General features: G+C 47.2%; 1 protein-coding gene across 11 annotated transcripts in view; it reads left to right on the plus strand.

The window, feature by feature from the left end:
• The window catches only part of CAMK1D (calcium/calmodulin dependent protein kinase ID), a 501,235-nt gene that overhangs the window by 455,268 nt on the left and 23,923 nt on the right, over positions 1-22,044 (plus strand). For all 11 annotated transcript variants that reach the window (XM_042944888.1, XM_042944889.1, XM_042944891.1 and 8 more), the window contains one exon: positions 5,620-5,695. In XM_042944888.1, the coding sequence (XP_042800822.1) occupies positions 5,620-5,695 (76 nt within the window). The remainder of the gene's footprint in view (positions 1-5,619; positions 5,696-22,044) is intronic.

A 22,044-nucleotide genomic window follows, 5' to 3' on the forward strand; every position in this document is an offset into this window, starting at 1 on the left:
TTCCTGGATACTTGGAGTTTTATTTAGAGTAGGTTCAGTATTTTCAGGGCTGTATTCAGGGTTAAAGATCAACACCTGTGCCATCTTGCCACACTCTTGTCTGGCTTAGTCTGATCGTCTCCTTAAGAAGGCAGCTGTGGCTGGCGTTACTTCTGCAGCTGTGTCCACACGCGGCACCCAGGAGAACAGGTGCTCCGTGGCATAGGGCCCACGTCTGCTTCCCTCACACCACAAAGCCAGTGCCTGATATGGAACCCAAGCTGTTAAATAACTGAGGAACGCAAGAAACACTGCCTGGGTCCCATGGTTCTGGGTCCCGGGCTTCCACTTTCTGGCATGGAGGGCTGCTCCCACCCCAGGCCACCCCTCCTGCGTGTCCTCTGCTTCACCCACTGGAGGTGGTCAACTTTGAGGTACTGAGTACAGCGGTACTTAGACTTCCATAGAGGAGAACAGACGGCCTTGACCATGAACCTGGTAACAGGGGGAGGTATTCTCAATCTCCTCCCCTCCCTCTGTAGAAACTGCTCTTCAGCACTCCCTTGAGAGCACAGGGAAAGGGAAAATTCTTTTTCTGTTTTCTTTGAGCCTGGGGGTTGAGTGCCACCCCTGCTTCAACAGAGCCCCTCTTCCTGCTTCCAGTTAGACTTGGTTAAGCCTTTTGCTCCTCTCTCTTTCAGGAAGGAAAATGGGCAATTTAATTGTTTCAAAAACAAGATGAAAGGTTTCTGAATTTTTTTTTTTTCCTCTTGGAATCTCTGAATTCCTTTACCAGGAACCCTTGCTTTCAACCAATATAAAACAGCTTGGCCTGGAGGACGCTTCCCACCAAGTGGAATTTTCCACAGTGGGTTGGTCGTGAGTCTCACAGCAGTAAATTCAATTATTTCAAATTTTGAACCAACTGTTTCGCTGAACAGCATGAGACGAGCGTGGGGCTCAGAAGGAGGGCCCCGTCTGTCCACACAGATCTCCAGCAGCTCGGGCTGCCCTGCTGAGACCGCGTGGTTCACGTGATTGACTTCTATTTGCTGGAGTAAACCGACCCGGCCAATGGAATGCTCTTTCTACCAGGGAGAGCTAAGAAAACGGAATCGTTAACCCCCAAGGTCTGACCGAGAAGGAGGTTCTGAGAGATCACTTCCCTGAAGGTCTTTCCTGCCCATTAGCCCTAGAAGTAGTGATTCCGAAATCCCTTTGAGAAAAGGTTTTAAACGGAGAGTGGCATGAACTACACAGTCAGCCACAGACAGAGGCATAGGGCTAATTCTGCCCATTTCCTCCCCTCACTTCGTGTCGGGAGTCACCATTGGTTAACCAAACAGAATGTGCTAAGCCCTGAAGATCCAGACCATACGTCCCCGCTGTCCAGCGGTACCAAGTGTGGTGGTCGGCAGTGTGATTCACACGGTAGGGAGGAGATACAGAGGGGAGGGGAGGAGGTCCAGGAGGCTGGCGTGTCACGGGAGTTTGGTGATGAAACCTGGGAAACCAACACGTGTCACCCAGGTAGAGCTGTTCCCCCTCGGCTGCTACCTATCTTGTGTGTGTCCTTTTCGGCGCCTCTGGGTCGGTCTGTTGCCGCTCACGGCCCCCAGGACTGTGCCTTGAGATGCACTAGAGGAACGTCTGTGTCCTCCGGCCTGGAGTCTTGTCCTTCTGTCTCCGCTGTACCAGGAGACTGAGCCCTTTCCTGCTCTGCCTGGGCGCTGATGGCATCTCGAACGAGCCGCAGTGCCCGTTAATGACGGCTCTCTTTGTCAAGTGTCAGTAGCACCAATTAAGTTATTTCCGTGCGAAGCCTCCCTCTGTGAGAAGGTGTGGGGGTGGCGAGAGTCATTGTCACCCTCCCACTGCACGTGAGTTGTGCTGGGTACAGTCAGGAGAGAAAATTGTTTCTCCTTCATTAGGAAGTTCTTCGGCATCTGACTGGTGTTGGGGGAGAGATGGATTAGTGGTGGGTGTGACTGAGAACCCTTCCCACTCTCTCTCCGAGGCCCTGTGGGGACTGTGTGCATTTGTTGTCTGAGAGTTTGTACCTTGGAGGCTGTGACATTTTAGAATTACAGCCGAGGGGCGCCTGGGTGGCTCAGTCGGTTAAGCATCCAACTTTGGCTCAGGTCATGATCTCACGGTTTGTGAGTTCAAGCCCCACGTCAGGCTCTGTGCTGACAGCTCGGGGCCTGGAGCCTGCTTCGGATTCTGTGTCTCCCCCTCTCTCTGCCCCTCCCCCACTTGTGCTTGCTCTCTCTCTCTCTCTCTCTCTCTAAAATAAATAAACATTAACAAAAAAGAAATACAACCAAATTCTTGCCAATGGTACAAGATTAATAACATAATACAAGGGAGTGTGGCCAGTTCTCAAAGTAAAACCTGGCCTCTCCCAAGATCAGAGCGAGAGTGGACTGTTGCAGAACTACAGGCTGCAGGCTCCAGGCTGAAAGGATCGGGGAAAGGGTAGGAGGTGAGGAGAATTCAACAGGTTGGCCAAACAAGGGGAGCCCACTGTAGGACCCAGAGGAGAGCAGGAGAGAAAATATCCCAGCAGATCCCAGAGGTTCGTCACGATTTGGGTGGCCGTTTCAAATTGTCAGGAGGGTTTTGAATATTGCCTGAGAATCGGTGTTTTCCAAGAATCACTACGAGATGAAAAGTAGCTATTTATAGGGATGTAGGCAGGCTTGTTCAAACAATGTCCTGAGAACATTTGGTTTCACGAATCAAATCAAAAGAGCAGTTGGAATCAACACACGTTAGTGTGGTTTGCCATTGCATAATTCTTTAATTATTTTAGGTTGGTGAGAATATCATTTCCAAATCAATCTACTTTCTCTTGTTTATTGTTACATTACACATCCAAGGACTTTCACTCTCTGTGTGTTTCAAGTGCAGTTCAGAACTTCACCCCAAGGCAAGCGATTTACCTGCCAACAATTGGTTAAAAAAATGTTTATTGTCTTGTTGATAGGACCTAGGGAAGACACAACACCAGAAAGAACAAGAAATGTTTGGCACAGGTATACAGACCTCCACCCCCAGGATCGCTACCTTGATATTTGCTTGTTAATCATTGAGAACTTTCCCCCCAACACCCATGCTACCGATCCTGGCATCTCTCCGTCAGTGGCTCCCTTTTGTCCGTTGCGAGAATAGAAGCATCTGAGAAAGATCCAGACACCGTTTCTTTATCTTTTTTTTTTTTTAAACTGTATGTGTGATGTTATAAACTTTACCATTTAAACAAAATCTCTGGTTTTGAAAATGGTGGATATGTCATCTGTGGCTTCAAGAATCTAAACATCGGAAGCAACATCCCAGTTCCAAGCTGCCTAAAAGTCAGCCACTTGCTTTTCAGGTGCGTGCCATGTCTCGCACGGTTCTCCAAAATGTAGGTCTGTTTGCCGGGCTGAAGGTAGATCTGCTGAATGTGCAGGTGCCTTCGGATGTACAGGTTCCTGGAGGGCCATCGCGTTCTTTATTCTTTTGTTTTCTGAGTAATGGATGGTGACCAGAATTTCCTTCTTTCTAACAGTCAGGGAAGGGGGGCGGGGCGGGAAGAGAGGAAGGAGAAGGAGGAGAAGGAGGGAGGAGGGGGTTCTCTAAGGAGTCCTCCCTCCCACACCCACAGGCTAGAGAACTGAGGATGGGGTGTGCAAAAGAACACAGACAGTATCAGCTCTTCCCAGGAGTGAAGCCTGCTTTGCAGGTGCTGTGACGCTTACCCTCCACACACCGTGGCTCAGTGGATCGTCTCAATCTTTGCTTATAAACTGTGGAATCAGCTGTTGGAGGTGCCTTCGCACCTTCTCAGGGCTCCTTCCGCATGTCTGTCGCCATGTCATACCTGGTGTGACACAAGAGCTTGTGCCCCCAATCCTGCCCTGAGCTCTAGCTGCCCCTGCATCACTGTTTGACATTTGGTGTCATGGAGTGGCTGGGCCGGGCTGGCTTGCCGTCTTCCTAAAGAGCCCTGTGGACCCTGTGACGTGGAAGCCAGGGCTCCTACCTGCCAGCCTGGCTGTGGGCTCAGGATATTCTGCCGTCTGTTCTGCTGGGGGGATGACACTGGGTCAGGCGTCACCAGTGAGCCTTCTCTGCCTCCTTTGAACTTTCCACCAGCCCACGTGGATGGCCCTGGAGGCTTAGAAATAAGCTCCTTGCAGATGCAGTCACCTCCCACCATCTGTTGCCTTGTAACCACTCATACCAGAACATCAGCTCATGGAGAGCATGCCTCCTAAATCAGCGAGACACTTACTGTGGTAAACGGCTCCCTTTCGTCAGTTGCCGTAATAGAAGCATCTGAGAAATCTGCTCTTAGTAGGCACGGGGACAAGGAAGTGTGGACAAGTGGGGACAAGGAAGATGCAGCCAGCTCCCAAGTATCCAGGGGCCGCTTCTCCAGTTTGTGAGCTGCCCAGCGTTACAGTTCTGTGTCTCCTTCTGCTACCATGTTGAGGCTGAATGTAGCCAATAAAGGACATACCGACCTATTTATTTTGCTCTTGGGGAAAAAAGGAAAAAAATAAAGTCTCATCAGAAGTTTGGAGGAATTGGGGTCGAAACCTACAAGCAGATTTGGGGATTGTCTGTGGTTGGTATTTCTTTTTTTTTTTTTTTTTAACGTTTATTTATTTTTGAGACAGAGAGAGACAGAGCATGAACGGGGGAGGGGCAGAGAGAGAGGGAGACACAGAATCGGAAGCAGGCCCCAGGCTCTGAGCCATCAGCCCAGAGCCCGACGCGGGGCTCGAACCCACGGACCGCGAGATCGTGACCCGAGCTGAAGTCGGCTGCCCAACCGACTGAGCCACCCAGGCGCCCCGGTATTTCTTACCGTCTTAACCAGAAACATTCAGCAATAGTTTGTATGCGTTCCTAGTCCTGCTTAGGAAAGCACGCAAGGCCTGGAATAGCAAGTGTGAGAACAGGGACAGAATAAGCTGAGACCCCTGGGCTAGAGGACCCTCGGGTTAGAAGCGAGGAGTTGAGATTAAGGAGCGTTTTTGCTGTTTGACAGGGGAGAGGCTGTTTGACGGGAGACCCACCCCAAATCTTAGAGAATGAGCTGAGAGCGGGCCTGGGCCAGGCCCCCCAGGGGCCAGATTTCAGGTCTTCACTGCCCTGGATTGTGAGCTCTGTGAAGGCATTAGGAACAGGCTTCCTGTTCATGCCCCACGGCACCCAGGGAGGCCCTGTGCTGGGCCCAGAGAGGCTTCCCTGAGTTAATTTTAGGTGGAGTCACACCGCAGACTCCCGTGAAGTGTACCTGTCCCCGACTCAGTCTCAGCTGAGCTGTAGTACTTAGCACAGCACTGACATGAGAGAGCTACCTATTCCTATTTGTTGATTGACTGATTGAATTTGACTGATAATCTCTAGTTACACACACACACACACACACACACACACACACGCACGCACGCACAAATGCTCTCACTTTTTTCTAGTTAAGAAAGCCAACACCCAAAATAGGTCCTCTATCTCTACTCAGTTTTTAGAATGACAGAAAGTTCATCCTGAGGCGCAAAGAGAAAAAGAAAAGAAAAATCTAAGAAATGTTTTATGTCTTCAGCTTTTGAGTTGTCAGGCTTGTGTCTCTCCTTTGTCATTTCACAGCTCCTGAGGTCCTGGCCCAGAAACCGTACAGCAAAGCTGTGGACTGCTGGTCCATCGGGGTGATTGCCTATATCTTGTGAGTATTGCTTGCTACCTTGGCTTCTTTTTTCTTTCTTTTTTATTGTCGTGAAATACACTTAACACAGGATTTACCATTTTAACCCTTTTTAAATGCACAGGTCAGTGGCGTCCAGTTCACTCACACTGTCGTGCAGTCACCACCACCCATCTCCAGAATGTTTTCATCTTCCCAAAACTGAAACCCTGTCCCCATTAAACTCTGACTCCTGTTGTCCCCTCCCTGTAGTCCCAGATACACTCCATTCTTCCTTCTATCTCTGTGAAGTCGGCCATTCTAGGTTCCTCACATAAGTGGAATCATATGGCATTTGTGCTTTCGTGACTGGCTTTCTCGTTTATAATGTCCTCAGGGTTCATCCATGTGGGAGCAGGTGCCGGAATTTCATTCTTTTTAAGGCTGACGAACAGTCCATTATATGCATATGACACATTTTGTTTATCCATTCATCCCTCAGTGGACACCTGGGGGTTTCTACCTTGTGGCCGTTATGCATAATGTTGCTATGAACATGGGTGTTCAGATGTCTGCCTTTGGGTGTCTACCCGGATGTGGGATGGCTGGATCATACGGTAATTCTACGTTTTAACGTTTCGAGGAAGCTCCACGCTGTTTTCCATAGCAGCGCCCCCACTTTACGTTCCCAACAGCAATGCACAAGGGTTCCAGTCTCACCACATCCTTCCCGCCTTTTCATAACAGCCGTCCTAATCGGTATGAAGTGCTTTCATCGTGCGTTTGATTTGCGTTTCTCTTTCTTAAAATGTATTTCTAATGTTTTTGAGTGCAGTTGACACACAATGTTACATTTGATTCAGGCACACAACATAGTGATTTCATAACTCTATACGTTAGGTTGTGCTCACAACAAGTGTAGCTTACCCTCTGTCACCATACGACGCTATCCCAATACTGTTGGCTCTTTTCCCCATGCTGTACCTTTTACTCCTGTGACATATTCATTCCATCACTGGAGGCCTGTACCTCCCACTCCTCTTCACCCATTTTACCCCTCCACCCTCCCTTCTGGCAAACCATCAATTTGTTCTCTGTATTTATAGGTCCAGTTCTGCTTTTTGTTTATTTATTCATTTGTTTTTTTAGATTCCACATACGCGTGAGATCATATAGTATTTGTCTTTCTAGGTCTGATTTATTTCACATTGCAAAATACCCTCTAAGTCCATCCCTGTTGTTGCAAATGACAACATCCCATCCTTTTTATAGCTGAGTAATATTCCAGTGTGTGTGTATGTGTGTGCATGCGTGTGTGCATGTGTGTATCACATCTTCTTTATCAATGGACACTTGGATTGTTTTCATATCTTGGCTGTTATGAATAATGCCTCAGTGCATTTATCTTATGGCTAATGATGTTGAGCATCTCTTCATGTGCCACCTTGGCTTTCCTGGGGATACAAATGACTATGAAAATATTAGGACATCTTCAAAAGAAATCAAAATGAGAAAAATATGGTGAAAACCAAAATTTAGCCTTTAGATACCTCATCTCTTCTCAGGTGCCTCATCTCCACAACCCAGGAAGGGCTGTCATAGGCATAGGGTTGTTGCAGTTGTTTTCACGGTTATCAGTTTTGGTTATTATTATTATTTTTTGTTTTGCTTCAGTCCACTGTAAAGTTGTTTTTTAATTACAATTTCTTTTGGCAGTGATACTTTCAAACACTTACAATGGAGCACGCTGCTAGGCTGGGTTTAGGCCAACTGGTGTCTGTAATTGATAGGAAATGAATTTCTTCCCAAGGAAGGGAAGGCTTTCTAGCAGACAGAGTCTGCTACACACAATGAAAGACCGTGGGGGATTGTGATCAGAGAAAGGTCTGACAGTATGTGGCATCCTCAGGGACTGCTGGAAACATCCCCCCTGTATTGGCGTTGTCTCATTATCTGGAAAGCAAGCGGTCTTTCTACAGCATACATTGAATCGGGCAGCTTTTGTAATTTAATGTGGATTTAGTTGACAGCTCCTGTAGATTCCTGCCATTATCACAGGATTTATCCGTTCTGATATCCTTGGCCCGTAGGACTCCCCCTTATGGAAATAGGTAAAGGGCAGATTCATCTGAGCCATAAAACTAACATTGCATTTACATAGTGCTCTTACTTTTAAAGCATCTTGACCATCTTCTATAGTAGTTTCATCCTTTTTAGTGTGTGTGTCGGGGGGAGTTACAGACCCTTTTGAGAATCTGGTAGAAGCTCTGGACCCTGTCCCCTAATAAATTCACACACACACACACACACACACACACACATACACTTTAGCATACCTCATTAGGGGGCTTCCTGCGTAGGTAGATATCAGACACAGGCCGTGTGTTATTTACTCTGGCCCCCTAAACTCTCAGCTGAAATTCATATCAGAGGTCATGCCTTGACAAACCTGACATGAAACATGAGAAGAAATGAATGATGGGCCACTGTTCTTCCTGCAGAGGACCAAAGCTGGCGTCACCTCGAGAAATCTGGGGCTAGGCACAAGTGTCCCTTCATCTGGGCTTCTGCTTGTTTGTGCCTTCACACTTCTTCTGAATCTTGACCCATCTGGCCTACACTAATGTCTATAGATTCCGTTTGTATGTATAATGGTTTCCCTCAAGTCTTGGCATTGGGGTAGGATATCTGCACAGCTAGAAGGAGGTACATACAGCTTTACTAGGATGGGCATTGGTGTCTTAGACAGCTCTGGCTGCTATAACAAAACACTATGGACTGGGTGACTTAATAGGCAGACATTCATTTCTCACAGTTTAGAAGGCTGGGAAGTCCAAGATCTAGGTGCCTGCTGATTCAGTTCCTGGTGAGGACCTTCTTTCTGCCTAGGTTGCCACCTTCCTGTTGTGTCCTCACAAGGCAGAAGGGGAATGTTCAAGCTCTCTCGTGTCTCCTGTCTCTTCCCATAAAGGCACTAATCCCATTATGGAGGCCCCATCCTCATGACCTCATCCCAACCTAATCACCTCTCAAAGGCCCCATTTTCAAACACCATCACAGGGGGGGTTAGGGCTTCAACATACGAATTTGAGGGGGATGCTATTCAGTCCATAGTAAATGATTTGGTTGTGTTGTGCTTGATAAAATTCTTATAGCAGAATCTCCTCAAAACATGGACATTTCAGGATGGACATAGTACCTACTTTATAATATCAATGATGTATATGTAATAAATACGTATATATCTATATTATATATACACATATATTATATATACACATATATATTACATCAAACATCTGTGTAACAGTGCAAGGATATAAATATTCTCACAGGTTTTATCTCCCTTCACCTCCCTGCAATCCTACAAGATAGGTGTAGTTATTATTAAACCCACTGAGAGAAGATGAAACTTCAGTTCGAGGACATTAAATAATATAACTTGGTGTCAGAATTGACATTTGAACCCCAGCCCAGCTCTGACTTCCAGTCCAGCTCTTTCTGCTACGCCACATGCCCTTCACATGCAGACGTGGCCATGTCAGTGAGAGAAGACAGGATGTTTCTTTCCCTGTGACATCCAGCTTGTGTTTATTTCTTTCTTTCTGCAAATGTTTACTGAGTACGTACCATGCACCTGTCACTATGCTACATCCTGGGAATGAGCTTTAAACAAAACATACACAGTCCCTGGGTTTGTGAAGCTGGCTCTCAGTCTCATGGAAGAGACAGGCATTCAGAGAAACCTCATAAATGAACATTTAAACATGTGCAACATGTGCAACACATTTAAAAACGTGCAGAGCGCCTTAAAGGAAGAGGACGAGGTGCCCTAGTAAAGTGGAACAGAGGTTGCCTCGTTTCCACTGGGGTAAATGGCTGAGGAGGACTTCTTTGAAAAAGGGGCCTTAAAACAAAACCTAAATGATGTGTGAGTGTTCAGCAGATAGAGTGAGGAGAAAGTGTTCCAGGCAGAGTGAATAGCATGCACAGAGGAGGCTTTCAGCTGCAAGTGACAGGAAATTCTGGCTTAAGCATTTAAAACAAGAAAACAAGTCATACCTCACATCATAACAAGTGTGGATCTAGGGGAGCCACAAGACTGCCTAGGTCAGAATGTCACTCCCAGATGGTATCCATCCCTGCTCTTCACCATCCTCAGTACGTTAATCTTTCCTTGCGACCGCCCCCCCCCGCCCCCCACAACCAAACAAGATGGCCACCACAGCGTCGGGCATCTTGGACAGACACAGCATTGACTGGTGGAAGAAGAGGTGATGTTTATCCCCACGTTCCTGGAAGAGCTAGAATATCTTCTCCAGAAGTCCCTCAGGCAACTTTCCCTCATGTCTGATTGGCCAGAAATGCCTCCCATGCTGTTTCTAAAGGAGTCCCTGGCAGAGAAGATGGGATTATCGCTGGTTGGCCAAATGAAGCAGGTGACCTCTGCTGGTGAAGAGGAAAGCAGGAAATGGATTTGCAGTAGGTAAAGAACACGTCTGCCATGGCCCAATAGGTAGGAAAACACCAGGAAGGACAGCAAGGGGGCACCCAGGTGGCTCAGTTGGTTAAATGTATGACTTGGGTTAGGTCATGATCTCACGGTTCATGGGATCAAGCCCTGCACCGGGCGCGGTGCTGACAGCCCAAAGCCTGGAGCCTGCTTCGGATTCTGTGTCTCCCTCTCTCTCTGCCTCTTCCCCGCTCGCCCTTTGTCTGTCTGTCTGTCTGTCTGTCTCTCTCTCAAAAATAAATAAATGTTAAAAAAAAATTTTTTTTAAGTCCAACATGGTTAGAGTATGATATCAAGACAGGATATCAGAAAGTTATATGCAAGAGCCTGGGGAAGGAGAGACGTGGCAGAAAGTTTAGGTTTAACAAATGTAGTGGGAAGCCAAAGAAAGATTTTGGCCAAAGATAGGAACTGATCTGATTTTCACTCAAGTATTATTCCAGCTTCTCTGTGAACGGGGGTTAGACAAAGCAAGAGTGGAGGGTGGTGACTGTTGGGAGGCTTTGTCAGGTGAGCAGTGACAGTTGCTTCCACCAGGGAGGCAGTGATGGTGATCGAGTGGCAGGTGTATTTTGGATATGGGGTTAAAGGAGAGAGAAGTTTCAGGTGTAAACCCAAGTTTTTGGCATAAGCATTCATGTAGATGGCTAAGAAAAAAGAATAGAGGGTGGTGAAGGAGCAAGTCTAGGGGGATCAGTGAGATCAAGAATTTCATTTGGGGCATGTTAAACTTGAGATAAACTTTGAGATATCCATGCAATTGTGTATGCACATGTGGAGGTCAGAAGTCTGGGATAGAGATGCTTGGCATATATATCTGGGTATGGTTTGAATGTAGTATATCCAAAGCCTTATAATTACAGTATACAATACAATACTTGCCTGGGTTAAAATATAGTATTAAGTAAAGCAGTACTATATTTCTTTATTTCTGTTTTAAGTATAAATTGATAAGCTCAAACTTGGTGGTCACCTGGTCACCACTAGTTTTGCTCCAGGGATTAGTCTCCGGTTGATTTATCAGCTGTGTCATATTTCAAAATGGCAGCTAGGGTGCCTGTTTTCCTTGGTGCCTTCCAGAGCTCTGAGAGTCTCAAGCAGAGAATAAATGGAGACTTTGAGCCTCTCTCTTATACCTTCCAAGATGTTCAGATCTTTATGGCTGATAGGCCACATTCTAGATAAAGTTTTTCTACATAATATGGCTATGCTTGGAGGACCACTCACTTCAAATGTATCATTATTAGTGTCAACAACTAGCATTTCTTGAGTACCTTCTCTATTCCAGGCACTGTGTTAGGTGCTAAAGATGCCAAGATGACAAAAGCATGTTGCCTCCCATGAGAATATTAACAGTGTATATGGTGGGACAAGAAGATTCATAAAGTAGATTAAGTGACATGCGGAGGGGCTTGTGTGCAGCTGTAGGAATTCCTGGGCTGAAGCCACCAATGGGGACAGGGGTGTTCGGGAAGGAGGAGGCACCATGCCAGGTATGTCTAGGAGGCTGGATAAGACTAGCATTTCAGAGAGGGAGAGGGATGCTTGCAGGCACAGGATCAAGGTTGCCTGAGGCACATTCGAGTGCTGATGAAAATACTCAGTAAAAGGCCCCTGGCCTTGGTTGGGGTTCCTGGTGCAAGGCTGGCTCCAGGTTGAACTAGGGTTAGAAGTTAGAACTCCTGGATCTCAGTCTCAGACTCTTGCTACTTCCCACTGACCGGCTGGAGGGTTAGGGTGGGTCTGCCGTAGGTGGGGAGGGCCCCTACCCATGTTGGGACTTTTGACCTTCCTACTGCACCCCAACTCCCTGCTTTCATCTTCCGTCTGGAGACCAGTGAGCAAGGCTGCTGAGCAGGTCGTGACCCACAGGCAGCTGTCCCACGGGGGTCAGCACTGAACCCCTGTTCTTCATATCACCTGTAATGGGAAAAAGGTTAGCCTCTGCAGTTTTTTGAAGTGCAGCATTATTTTCATTTGCTAAACCTGTCACACTGAGAAATCAATCACAGCAAAAGTGGCTGTGACCGGCCATGTACCAAACGTCCCCTCTGCATGCAGACATTCTGTATTTTGTCAGTGCAGATACCTGATGTATTCCTTCTCTTTTGATCTCTGCACTCATTTCTATGTTATCCATCATGTTGGAAGGAGAAATATTTTTTCCTATGAGGGATACTCATTTTTAAAAACACATTTAATGGGTCCTTATCCAGAGTCCCTCTAGGGATCTGGACTTAGGAAAAACATCTTGCCTGCATCACTTAAGCTACTGAGAAGAATGAGGAGAATGTGAGGGACACCTTGGTGGGCATGTCGGTGTCCAGCCTGGAGGTGTGGTCAGCCAAGATCCCGCAAGTTCCAAGGAAATAAATGTGCCCACTGGAGATGAGAATCAGCATTTCATTGACAAGACTGAATTTTGCCATCATGTGCACACTGCCTTTCTTTCTCGAAATTTCAAGGAGATGAGTTAATGATGGCTTGCCTCACTTATGCTCAGGAATACCGCATGCTCTGTGCTATGGAGAAACACAATGGATGTGTGTCAGTCTAAGAATCGAGCAAGGCCTTACAGAGTTTGGGCATGAGAGTGTTTGGGAAGGCCAGAGGGTTAGGGTGGGTCTGCTGTGGGTGGGGAGGGCCCCTACACTTGTTGTGGCCTTTGACCTCTCTGCCTAGCAGAAACTCCAGGCAAAATACTTACAGTAATCCCCTTACTTTTTGACTGGCCTCCTACATGGTTCAGTCTTTAAAATGAGGTCACATAAATATCTATCGACCAGCTGGTACTCAGTGTAATTGGCTTTGTAAAGAGTGGTGATAAAAGTGCCTAATCTGTATGGTAGGTCCATTTTTGGAGACAAAGAATGTTCCTTGTCAAGGTAGTCATCATCATTTTAAACCATTGACAGATGCGGCTTTGTGGATACACATGTCCCAGGGAGAGAGCCGGAACCCAAGCTCCAGTAGGAGAGAATGTGGTGTAATTACTCAGCCCCAGGGAAAGAGCCAAGCATGGGGCATTATGATGGTGGTTACTACCATTAGTATGAAAAGTGTTAGCACTAATAAGAATAATTAACTGGCATTGCCAGCAGGCAGCAATCATCTTGTTATATTCATAAACTTTGTGGGAGGGGACACATTGCCTTGTTTAGACTGCCTTGGGCCCATGGGCTGCACTTTGGCTTTCGAGGTTCAGGAACTAAATTAATCTATTTATTCATCTTGCTCAGACAGTCCCAGTGAATTGGTTCACACTAGCCAGACTCAAAAGAGATTTAAAAAAAAAAAACCTGGAGTGTCAGTTTACTAAATCATGAGATCCGTGCCCTGCAGGGTAATTGGATACACATGTCATCAAACTAGCATGTTCTCCCCACAAGAGGAAATGCTCCATGAGAAAGCAGATTAAAAGCAGAAGTTGTCTTTACAAACAAGGAATCAGAGCCTAAAGCTGGATGGCCTTACGTGTTTTCACAAAGCCTAGAGTCCTCTCCAGGGTTCTTCTCTATATCCGAGGGTATTTCTGTCCCTCTGTGACACAGCTGTCCCTGGTGGCTGGTCAGAGTGGCCACAGACTGGCCAGGGCTTACGCCTCCCTCTCCTCCCTCCTGCCCTAAAGATCAGCCTCCAGCCTTCTCTATCTTCTATCATTCAGGCATTATTATTGGTGTTTGAGCAGGCTTTGGTTGTCATAATTCTCAGGCTTACTGACTTTATTTCACTGACTGCATTTCACTATGGTGCTTTCCAAGGATTTCCAGAAAGGTGCTTCATCTCCCGTCCATAGTCTACACTGAGTGGATCCTGTATGTGGCTAAATGCCTTTTGGTTACCTTTAGTCTCAGACACAAGTACTGCTTGACCATATTCCTGCTTTGTTGTGGGCCTGTGACCCTCTCCCTGCTGCTTCTGGGGAAAGACTTTATTGGTTGTCTGTTGATGGTTGGTTCACTTCTCAACCCTTAGGAAATAGTCAAACAAATATTGTCTGGTTTCAGAAAGTGGGTGGAGGGGTATGCACGGATGTGATGGAGGAAATTTTACAAGCAGCGCAATCGAGGTCAAGAAATTCTGCGCTTTAGTTGGGGGAGGGGGAGCAACTTCCTGCCAGTCATTTCAGGGAAGGTGGGATCCACTAATGTCTTTGTCTCGCAAAGGCCCTGGGGTAGAAAGGACACCTCAGGGAGAAGCTGGAAGGGAATGTCTCACCTATACCACCTTTACACTCAATGGCAGGGCTTCAGGCCAGATGGAAAAACATTTCACTTCCTCTGCTCTCTTCTGTTCACGTCAGCATCATCAGTATCCTCTCCTGGAAACTGTCATTTAACGCTTCAGGATATTTCTCCTGGAGAACAGAAGGCAGAGGATTGACATGCATTCACTTAACTAACATTTATTGAGCCGAATATGTGTCAGGCAATACGACGGGGTTGCAGAGATGGATTCATTACCAACTCGGACTTGGGGGTGCTCACTGTCTGCTGGAGGGGACAGACAGTAAACAGATCAGTTAAAATCCAGTCTTGGTGGCTGTCACCGAAATGAGAGGCAAGAGCTCCCAGGGCAGAGCTGTAAACCCTGTCCTGGCCTTGAGGAAGTCTCCACAAGGTGATGGTGATCTGGCTTTGGACAGTCTTCAAATATTGGCAGGGCCATCATGCAGGGAGATTGCTGGTTTATCCTTCAAGACCAATTATCTGAAGATAATGATGTGCTTACTGTGTTGGAGAGAAGATGTACTATTCAGTCTGAAACATAATTTTTGAAATAGAACTTGAAAGATGTGATCCAGCTTTGACCTTCTGATGTCTAAAACTTGATGATGGGGAAAATATAATCTCTGAATTATCAGGATTTTTTCCAAGTTTATTTATTTTGAGAGAGAGAAAGAGAGTGAGTGTGCAAGTGGGGGAGGGGCAGAGAGGGAGAGAGAGAGAATCCCAAGCAGGCTCTACACTGTCAGCACGGAGCCCGGTGGGGGGCTCAAACTCAGGAACCATGAGATCATGACCTGAGCCAAAACCACGAGTTGGATGTTTAACCGAGTGAGCCACCCAGGCGCCCCTGAATCAGGATTTTTAACTCACCTATCACCATACTGAGCAAACGGAAGACGCAAAAGAGGCCCTTATTATGTTTTACCATCTGGAACGTAGCACAGCAGCCCAGAGGCAGGAAGGAGGTGGCACACAGCTAGCGTAAAGCTGCAGAAAGTGCATGGGGGGTGTAGGAGCAAGTCATGAGTTTGGACCACTTACTCTGAGCTGGGTTTGTGACCAGGAGGCGCGGGTGATGGAAGTGAGAAGGGGAGAGTCCCTGATTTCCACGAGCAAGTGAGGAAACGCTCGTGGAGGTGGTAAGGGGACCCACGGAAGGACACGCCAAAGCCCGTGACTCTGCACCGAGCACTGCACTATGCGTTGGCGAGACAGCACCCGGGGACCGTCTTCAGCCCTCTAATCCCCTTGCTGTGCTCCGAGGGCTTGCCGGCTAGGCATTCTCAGCAGCGCTTCGTACGCGAGTAAGCAGAGGCCAGGGGACAAGTGGACAGCCCATGGCGTGGCTGTACCGACACACTTCCCAGGTGCAGCAGCTGGTCTGCTTTTCACCTGCAGAATCGTAACTGTGTGCCCATCAGAACGGGAGAGAGAAAAGGAAGGAAACAAGCCGAGAGGGAGGAAGCAAGAGCCCTGCAACCAAAAAAAAAAAAAAAAAGTCAAGATGCAAAAGTCGAATTGGAAATCCGCCCGGGTTCAGAATCATCAGTTAGCGCTGGTGTTAATCACCTCCAGACTGGATGTCTGCACCCCTCAGAGCTTCGGGATGAAATCCATTACTCGTGAGAACTAATTTTAGCTGCTGGAAGTTTCGCTGGGTTTTTCCTAACACAACAGTCCTGGCTGTTTGAAGCTCTCCCTGCTCATCTTCCTCCCCGCCTGCCCTCCCTTCCGTGGTCAGCGCGAGCGGAGTGCAAAGTGGCTTTGTCTGGGCTTCCTTTGGCTGTGTTTCACCTGCAGCAGGGGGCTCAGTGCCTCTGTGTCCGTCCCCCAGACAGCCTCAAGGTGCTGTCCATGTGGCTAACGCAAGAATCAAAAAGTGATACACTTGGAAGCGGCACTGTGGATCACGATCCAACAGCTGTGGATGCTGCATTGTCTGGTCCGCTCCTTTACAAACTCTTTTACTCCAAATGGAGTATGCTACTCTCTTCTCACGCTTGGAGAAGTGCTGAATCTCCTTCCCCCCCACCCTTCCCGGCGGCTCCCAATCTTCAGCCCCAGTTGTATATAAACTGTCCAAGAAATGTGTTTCCTTTCTCCCCTAGATCTTTCCCTGATCTGCTTACACATTCTCAGCTTTCAAGGCCTTATCCAAATCTCCGGGGATGACATGGGACACTTGTCTGTTACATTTTCATCAACAGTGTTTTGCTGAAGTCAGCCTGCACATGGTTTTAATACGTGAAACCATTCCTGCTTTCTCCAGCCTGATCTCTTCCAAGTTTGCGAGGAGAAAGTTCTGGAGTGTGCATGGTCAAACATATGGTCGCTGAAATCATTGGATTACATCTCTGTAATGATTCAGGTCTCATTGGTCATTCTGTTTTATAAATCCGCATGATACGCTTAAACCTGTTTTGTTCACTAAGTGGGCCTTGCAGCTAAGTACAAGAGGTTTATCAGCTTAAAAAGCTTTGCTTTATTTTATGAAAGTTACATTGCCCAGAGTAAGATGAATAAAACTCAGATTCCTTAGCACAGGACCCAGACATTCATAAATACACACCAAGTGCCGAGACAAAAAGGCAAATGGGGGCTTACCAGAGTTATTGCATATCAGACAGACCCTGGTTTCCAATGGAGGATACCCAGATTTGATTGGTTTTGTGAATGTTTTCCAGAGACTCTTTGGGCCTGGGTTGACCTTATGTGGCTTACCTAGTTTGCAATAATATACATAGGGGTTTGTTGTTTTCGCTATTTCCATGGCGCCTTGGCCTAACTCCACCAAAATATTCTTCTTCACAAATAATGCCTTTGCGTCAATGTTCTCTGGAAATCTTGAGCTCTTCCTGGAATTGAGGGCTCCCGGGCTAAATGCTTGGAAATAGTGGGATACAAAGAGCGGAGTGAAAACCTGATCTCTGGTACACTCTACCCTTATCTTCTCCACACAGGGCACGAAGTTATGACCAGAATTCGATCATGGCTCTTCCTCCTTTTCTGTAGCAAGCTTTATAGTTTAGGTCAGGAGGGATGGGCCTTCGTGGATGATTCTGAGACTTTGCACAAAGTTTAAAGGTATGTCGCTTCATTTTCACGTTGAGGCCACTGGACTGAGTCCCTCGGGCCGCGTCTGCTCCTCTGCCCCCAGCCCTCCTTCCCCCGCCCCATTGTTCTTCCTGGTGGTGAGCAGCGACCCACGTCAGTGCTTCAGCTGAAGGAGCCTGAAAGGGATTACAGAGCATTGGTGGGATGGAAAAGACAAGACAGGATAAAGGAGAGGGAGCCTACATTTAGTGATCACTGTGTGACAGCACTTTCCGGTGGTATACCTGTTACCTTCATGTCTCTGCATCCATCTGTCTATCCATCTTTGTGTGTGTTTGTATATAACGCATATTATTATATAGTATGTGTTATACATGTTATATCTCTCTATAAGGTGGGTGTTATTATTCTCATTTCACAGAAGAAACCGAGCCTCGGAGAGGATATGTCATTTTCCCAAGGTCACTCGACCAGTACTTGTTGGAGCCAAGATTGGATTTTGTGTCCTTTTTTTTTTTTTTAATGTTTTTTTTTTTAATTTATTTTTGAGAGAGAGAGACAGACAGAGTGCAAGAAGGGGAGGGACGGAGAGAGAGGGAGACACATAATCAGAAGCAGGCTCCAGGCTCTGAGCTGTCAGCACAGAGCCCGACACAGGGTCGGAACCCACAAACCACGAGATCATGACCTGAGCTGAAGTCGGACGCTTAACCGACTGAGCCACCCAGGTGCCCCTGAAATCTGTGTCTTTGTTTCTCTAAATCCCAGGCTGAGGAAGCTACACCACGAAACCTCTCTGAAAACAAAGCGAACGGCGGTCGGCTCTCAGAGGACAATACCAACCTTTCCTTGAAAAGTCACTTCTCCATTCTCCTTCAGAGCCCTTTTATCCAGTTAAACTAAACAGCAAATTCTGGGTTGCCATTTTCTGGTGACAATTCGATTGTCAGTATGGACTGTTGCACCCCAAATGCTTTTTGCATAAAATATTGAAAATAAGTTTTGGCACTTAAGCGCATTTCAAGTGCTTAGAAAATTCACTTATGTATGTCATTTGATTTCCCACCTGCTCTGGGTCAGTGAGGGATGCCTGAACTCTTTCCCAGTCCTGCCGGGCTCCTTGATGTCTTGACAGAAGGGTTTCTAAACGTTACTTCCTTTCTAGGCTCCATGTGGGAGCAAAGCACTCAATGAGGCTACTGGACATGATCATATTGGAATCCGGTTCAATATAGACTCAGGTTCATTTTTCTCCGATTCCTGTCTCCCACGGCCAGGCCATAATAGTCCCAGCTGTTCCCCTCCTTCTGTCTTTCCAGAAAGCAGGCTGGGTAGAAGGGTAGGTGTTGATTTTCTGAGTGCAAGGACTCGGAGGTGTTCTTTATCTCTTTGGCAGGTCATATAGCCTTGTTTCTGGCTCTGTTTCATCATGTACAAAAACACAGCACCCTGACTTCAGAGACAGGTTGAGGAAGAGGACGTGTGTGGCATTTCCTCGTCTTTGCCGTGACCTATCCAGCTGCAGGGCTCCTATTAAAGGTTAAGATGACTTGGCTCTGGAATTGGATGAGTAAAGTTAAAATTCTGTTCTGCCCCTTAGGTGTGAGAAAGTTGCCTCATCTCACATGCGTTTCCTGACCTGGAAATGGAAGATGAACACGCTTACGTCCTAAGTACACATGGCTCATAAATGAGACAGAACGTGTAAATTGCATAGCCTAGTGTCTGATACACAGTAAACACTCAACACATAGTGGCCGTTGATTTTAAGTTTACAGGACACACACAACGAAGTCCCTCTTCTATAGAAGAGTCAGGGCCCTACTTGTCTCACTCACATGTGGCCGGACTCTGAACTCTGAGGAACAGGAACAGGGCTGGTCTTCACGACCATGTGATCAGCGTTTGGCTCAAACATTGGTGCTCCATAAATCTCCGTAGAATTGGACTGAAGTTGCTTTTGTTTCTCTAAACAAGAGCCCTGGGCAGATAGATGCCCGGGCCTGCCACTTGCTGTGGTTGAGACCACCTCTCCCACTGGGGCCCACTTTCCCAGGCTCCTAACTGAGGCGCTAAGCCAGGCGATGACTGCTGGACCCCAGAATAAAATTTGATTCTGTGCCAATCCCCCTACTATGTAAAGTCCTTCTCCAGGCATACATTTCAGCTTCTGGTTTGAGGATTCATACTGGGAATAAGCAGGGGGTATAGTCTATGGGTTATGTCTTCTTATGGGCATTTCCTGGTTGGAGGGCAGACAGACCTGGGAGACATTACATGGAGGAAACCTTCAGGGCACAGGACAAATGTGAGCTAAACGGTTGTTGATGATTAGTTGTGCTTATTCCAGTGTGCTTTGAAGATGCTACTGGGCATTAGGAGGCTTCACTGCAAAAATGACTCAAAAATTGTAACACATGAGAAAGTTTAGTTGAATTATTTTCTCCGGAAACTATTCATCCATTTCAGGATGATCAACACTACTTTGTAAGTCAACTGGAGTGTGTGCCACTGTGCACACAAACATGCACAAGCATTTTTCATGTAAATATTTCCCACTTATCAAAGAATAATCGGCCAACAAATATGTATTGATTGTTACTGAATGCTAATGAAACATACAAAGGAAATACAATATATGACAAAGTCTTCTCTCCTCTAAGAACTCACAATCAAGGTGGTAAGACACATGCAATAGCCACGAAGAGATCCTTTCGAAATTCTTTGAGAGGACCCAAGAAAGAGACGGGATTGAAGTAGAGTAGGAAGAATGGCGAGTGTTCAGAGAGGGGTTGAGTGCATGGGGTGGTAGTCCCAGAAACACCGGGAGGTGTTTATGGGCTCATTCATCTGGCAGATTTTTGTGGAACACATACTGGGCTGGGTACTGGGATCACAAAAGTGAATGAGGCACTGTCACCTCCCTCAGGGAGCTCAGAGTCTAACGGAGGAGATGGTGGGACACAGATATCAACCCATATGTGCACCATGATGACTGTATCTTAGAGGCTGGGGAGCTCAGAGGAAGGGTTCTGCCTGGCCAGGGTGGGGGTCAGGAGAGATATCACGGAATAAGGCCATACACACAGAGCTCTGGGAGAAAGGAGGAGCCACAACAGTGCACACAGGAGGAAGAGCATTCCTGGCGCAGGGAACAGTGTATGAAAAGGAATACTTGCAAACCTTCCCATTATCTTTCCTGTCTATTTTTATACATCCTGTTTCTTTTTAAAATTTCCTGTTTATTTGGAAGCTTAGTGTTGAGTGTCTCTTTCCCCCATCCCCCAAATAGAATGTAAACGTCATGAGAGTAGGACTCACCGTCTCCTTGTACACTATATCCCCAGGCCTAGGACACGGCCGATGCCCAGTCAGCATTTGGGGACAGTCAGAGGAGGACCTGATGGGTGGTTTTTTATCCGCTGTCCTCAGTGGGGGACCCGAGGGGGTACTCAGGGAAGGCAGCCCCGCCTCCCGGGCTGGTCCTTCCCTCCCAGCATCTCTGCTTCTCTCTCCACGTCCACACCGTCAGCCTCCCTCTTGCTAGCCTCTTAGTCTTCATCCCAAACGGAGGTGAGACCCGGGGTGCACTGGTGTCGGGCTGCCTCCCGGGCCTGCTCCCCTCCCTTGCACTCTTTGCCACCGTCACGGTCCACACAGCAGCTCCAAGCATCCTGTTGCAGGGCTAGGCATCACACTGGCCTGCACGGGCCACGGTCCCAGACTCCAGACCTCCCAATCCTCTCTCTCAACTCCTTTTGGAATCTACCTGCCCCACTGATCAAACTCCACTGCCTGTGCCCTCCTGCTTTTCCTTTGCCTAAATACCAACTTGTCTTCCTGCCTCAAATCCACCCCACTCCAGCTGCAAAGCCACTTGCCCTTGTGGCTCCTGTGGCTGGGCCTTTTGGGGGGGACTTCCCATAGCCTACCTGCCTTAGTGGGGGAGCCCAGCAGCATGGGGTCTGGCCACTGTGCATTCTGCCAGCTTCATCTCCCACTGCCCATGGGCTTCCATTTCACACTGCAGCAGCAGCAAACTGCTCTGAGGCTTGGGAACACACGATTCTTTTCTGTCCCCACGTCTTTATTCCCGGTTAGCCGCCCCCACCAGTAGCCCCTGTGTCTCCTGTAAAACTCCTGCTCATCCTCTGAGATAAAGCATAGACATCTGCTGCTTCTGCCTCCCCAGAAGAGTTTGGAGACGATGTCCGTGTTCTTATGTATCATCCTATCTCCAGTATCAAACCCAGGACCTGGTATGCAGTAGGTCCAAAATCCATATTTGATGAATGCATGAGTGCTCGGTATACAAGACGCTAAGTGAGTATGTGTATGTTGGCTGATTAAAACTGACAGTGAATTACGATAACGTCCACACGGAAATACTTTGTGGAAGTTGCTGCCTGATGATAGCCACCCTGACAGGTGTGAGGTGATATCTCATTGTGGTTTTGATTTGCATTTCCCTGATGATTAGAAATGGTGAGTACCTGTCAGCCATGTGTGTCTCTTCTTTGGAGGAAAAAACAAAAGAAAAAAACAAAAAACAAGAGAAAGTGTTGGTGGGACTGTGGAGAAAAGAGAACCCTCAT

Source organism: Panthera leo, chromosome B4 (assembly GCF_018350215.1).
Source record: "Panthera leo isolate Ple1 chromosome B4, P.leo_Ple1_pat1.1, whole genome shotgun sequence".
In the NCBI taxonomy this organism is placed as follows: Eukaryota; Metazoa; Chordata; class Mammalia; order Carnivora; family Felidae; genus Panthera; species Panthera leo.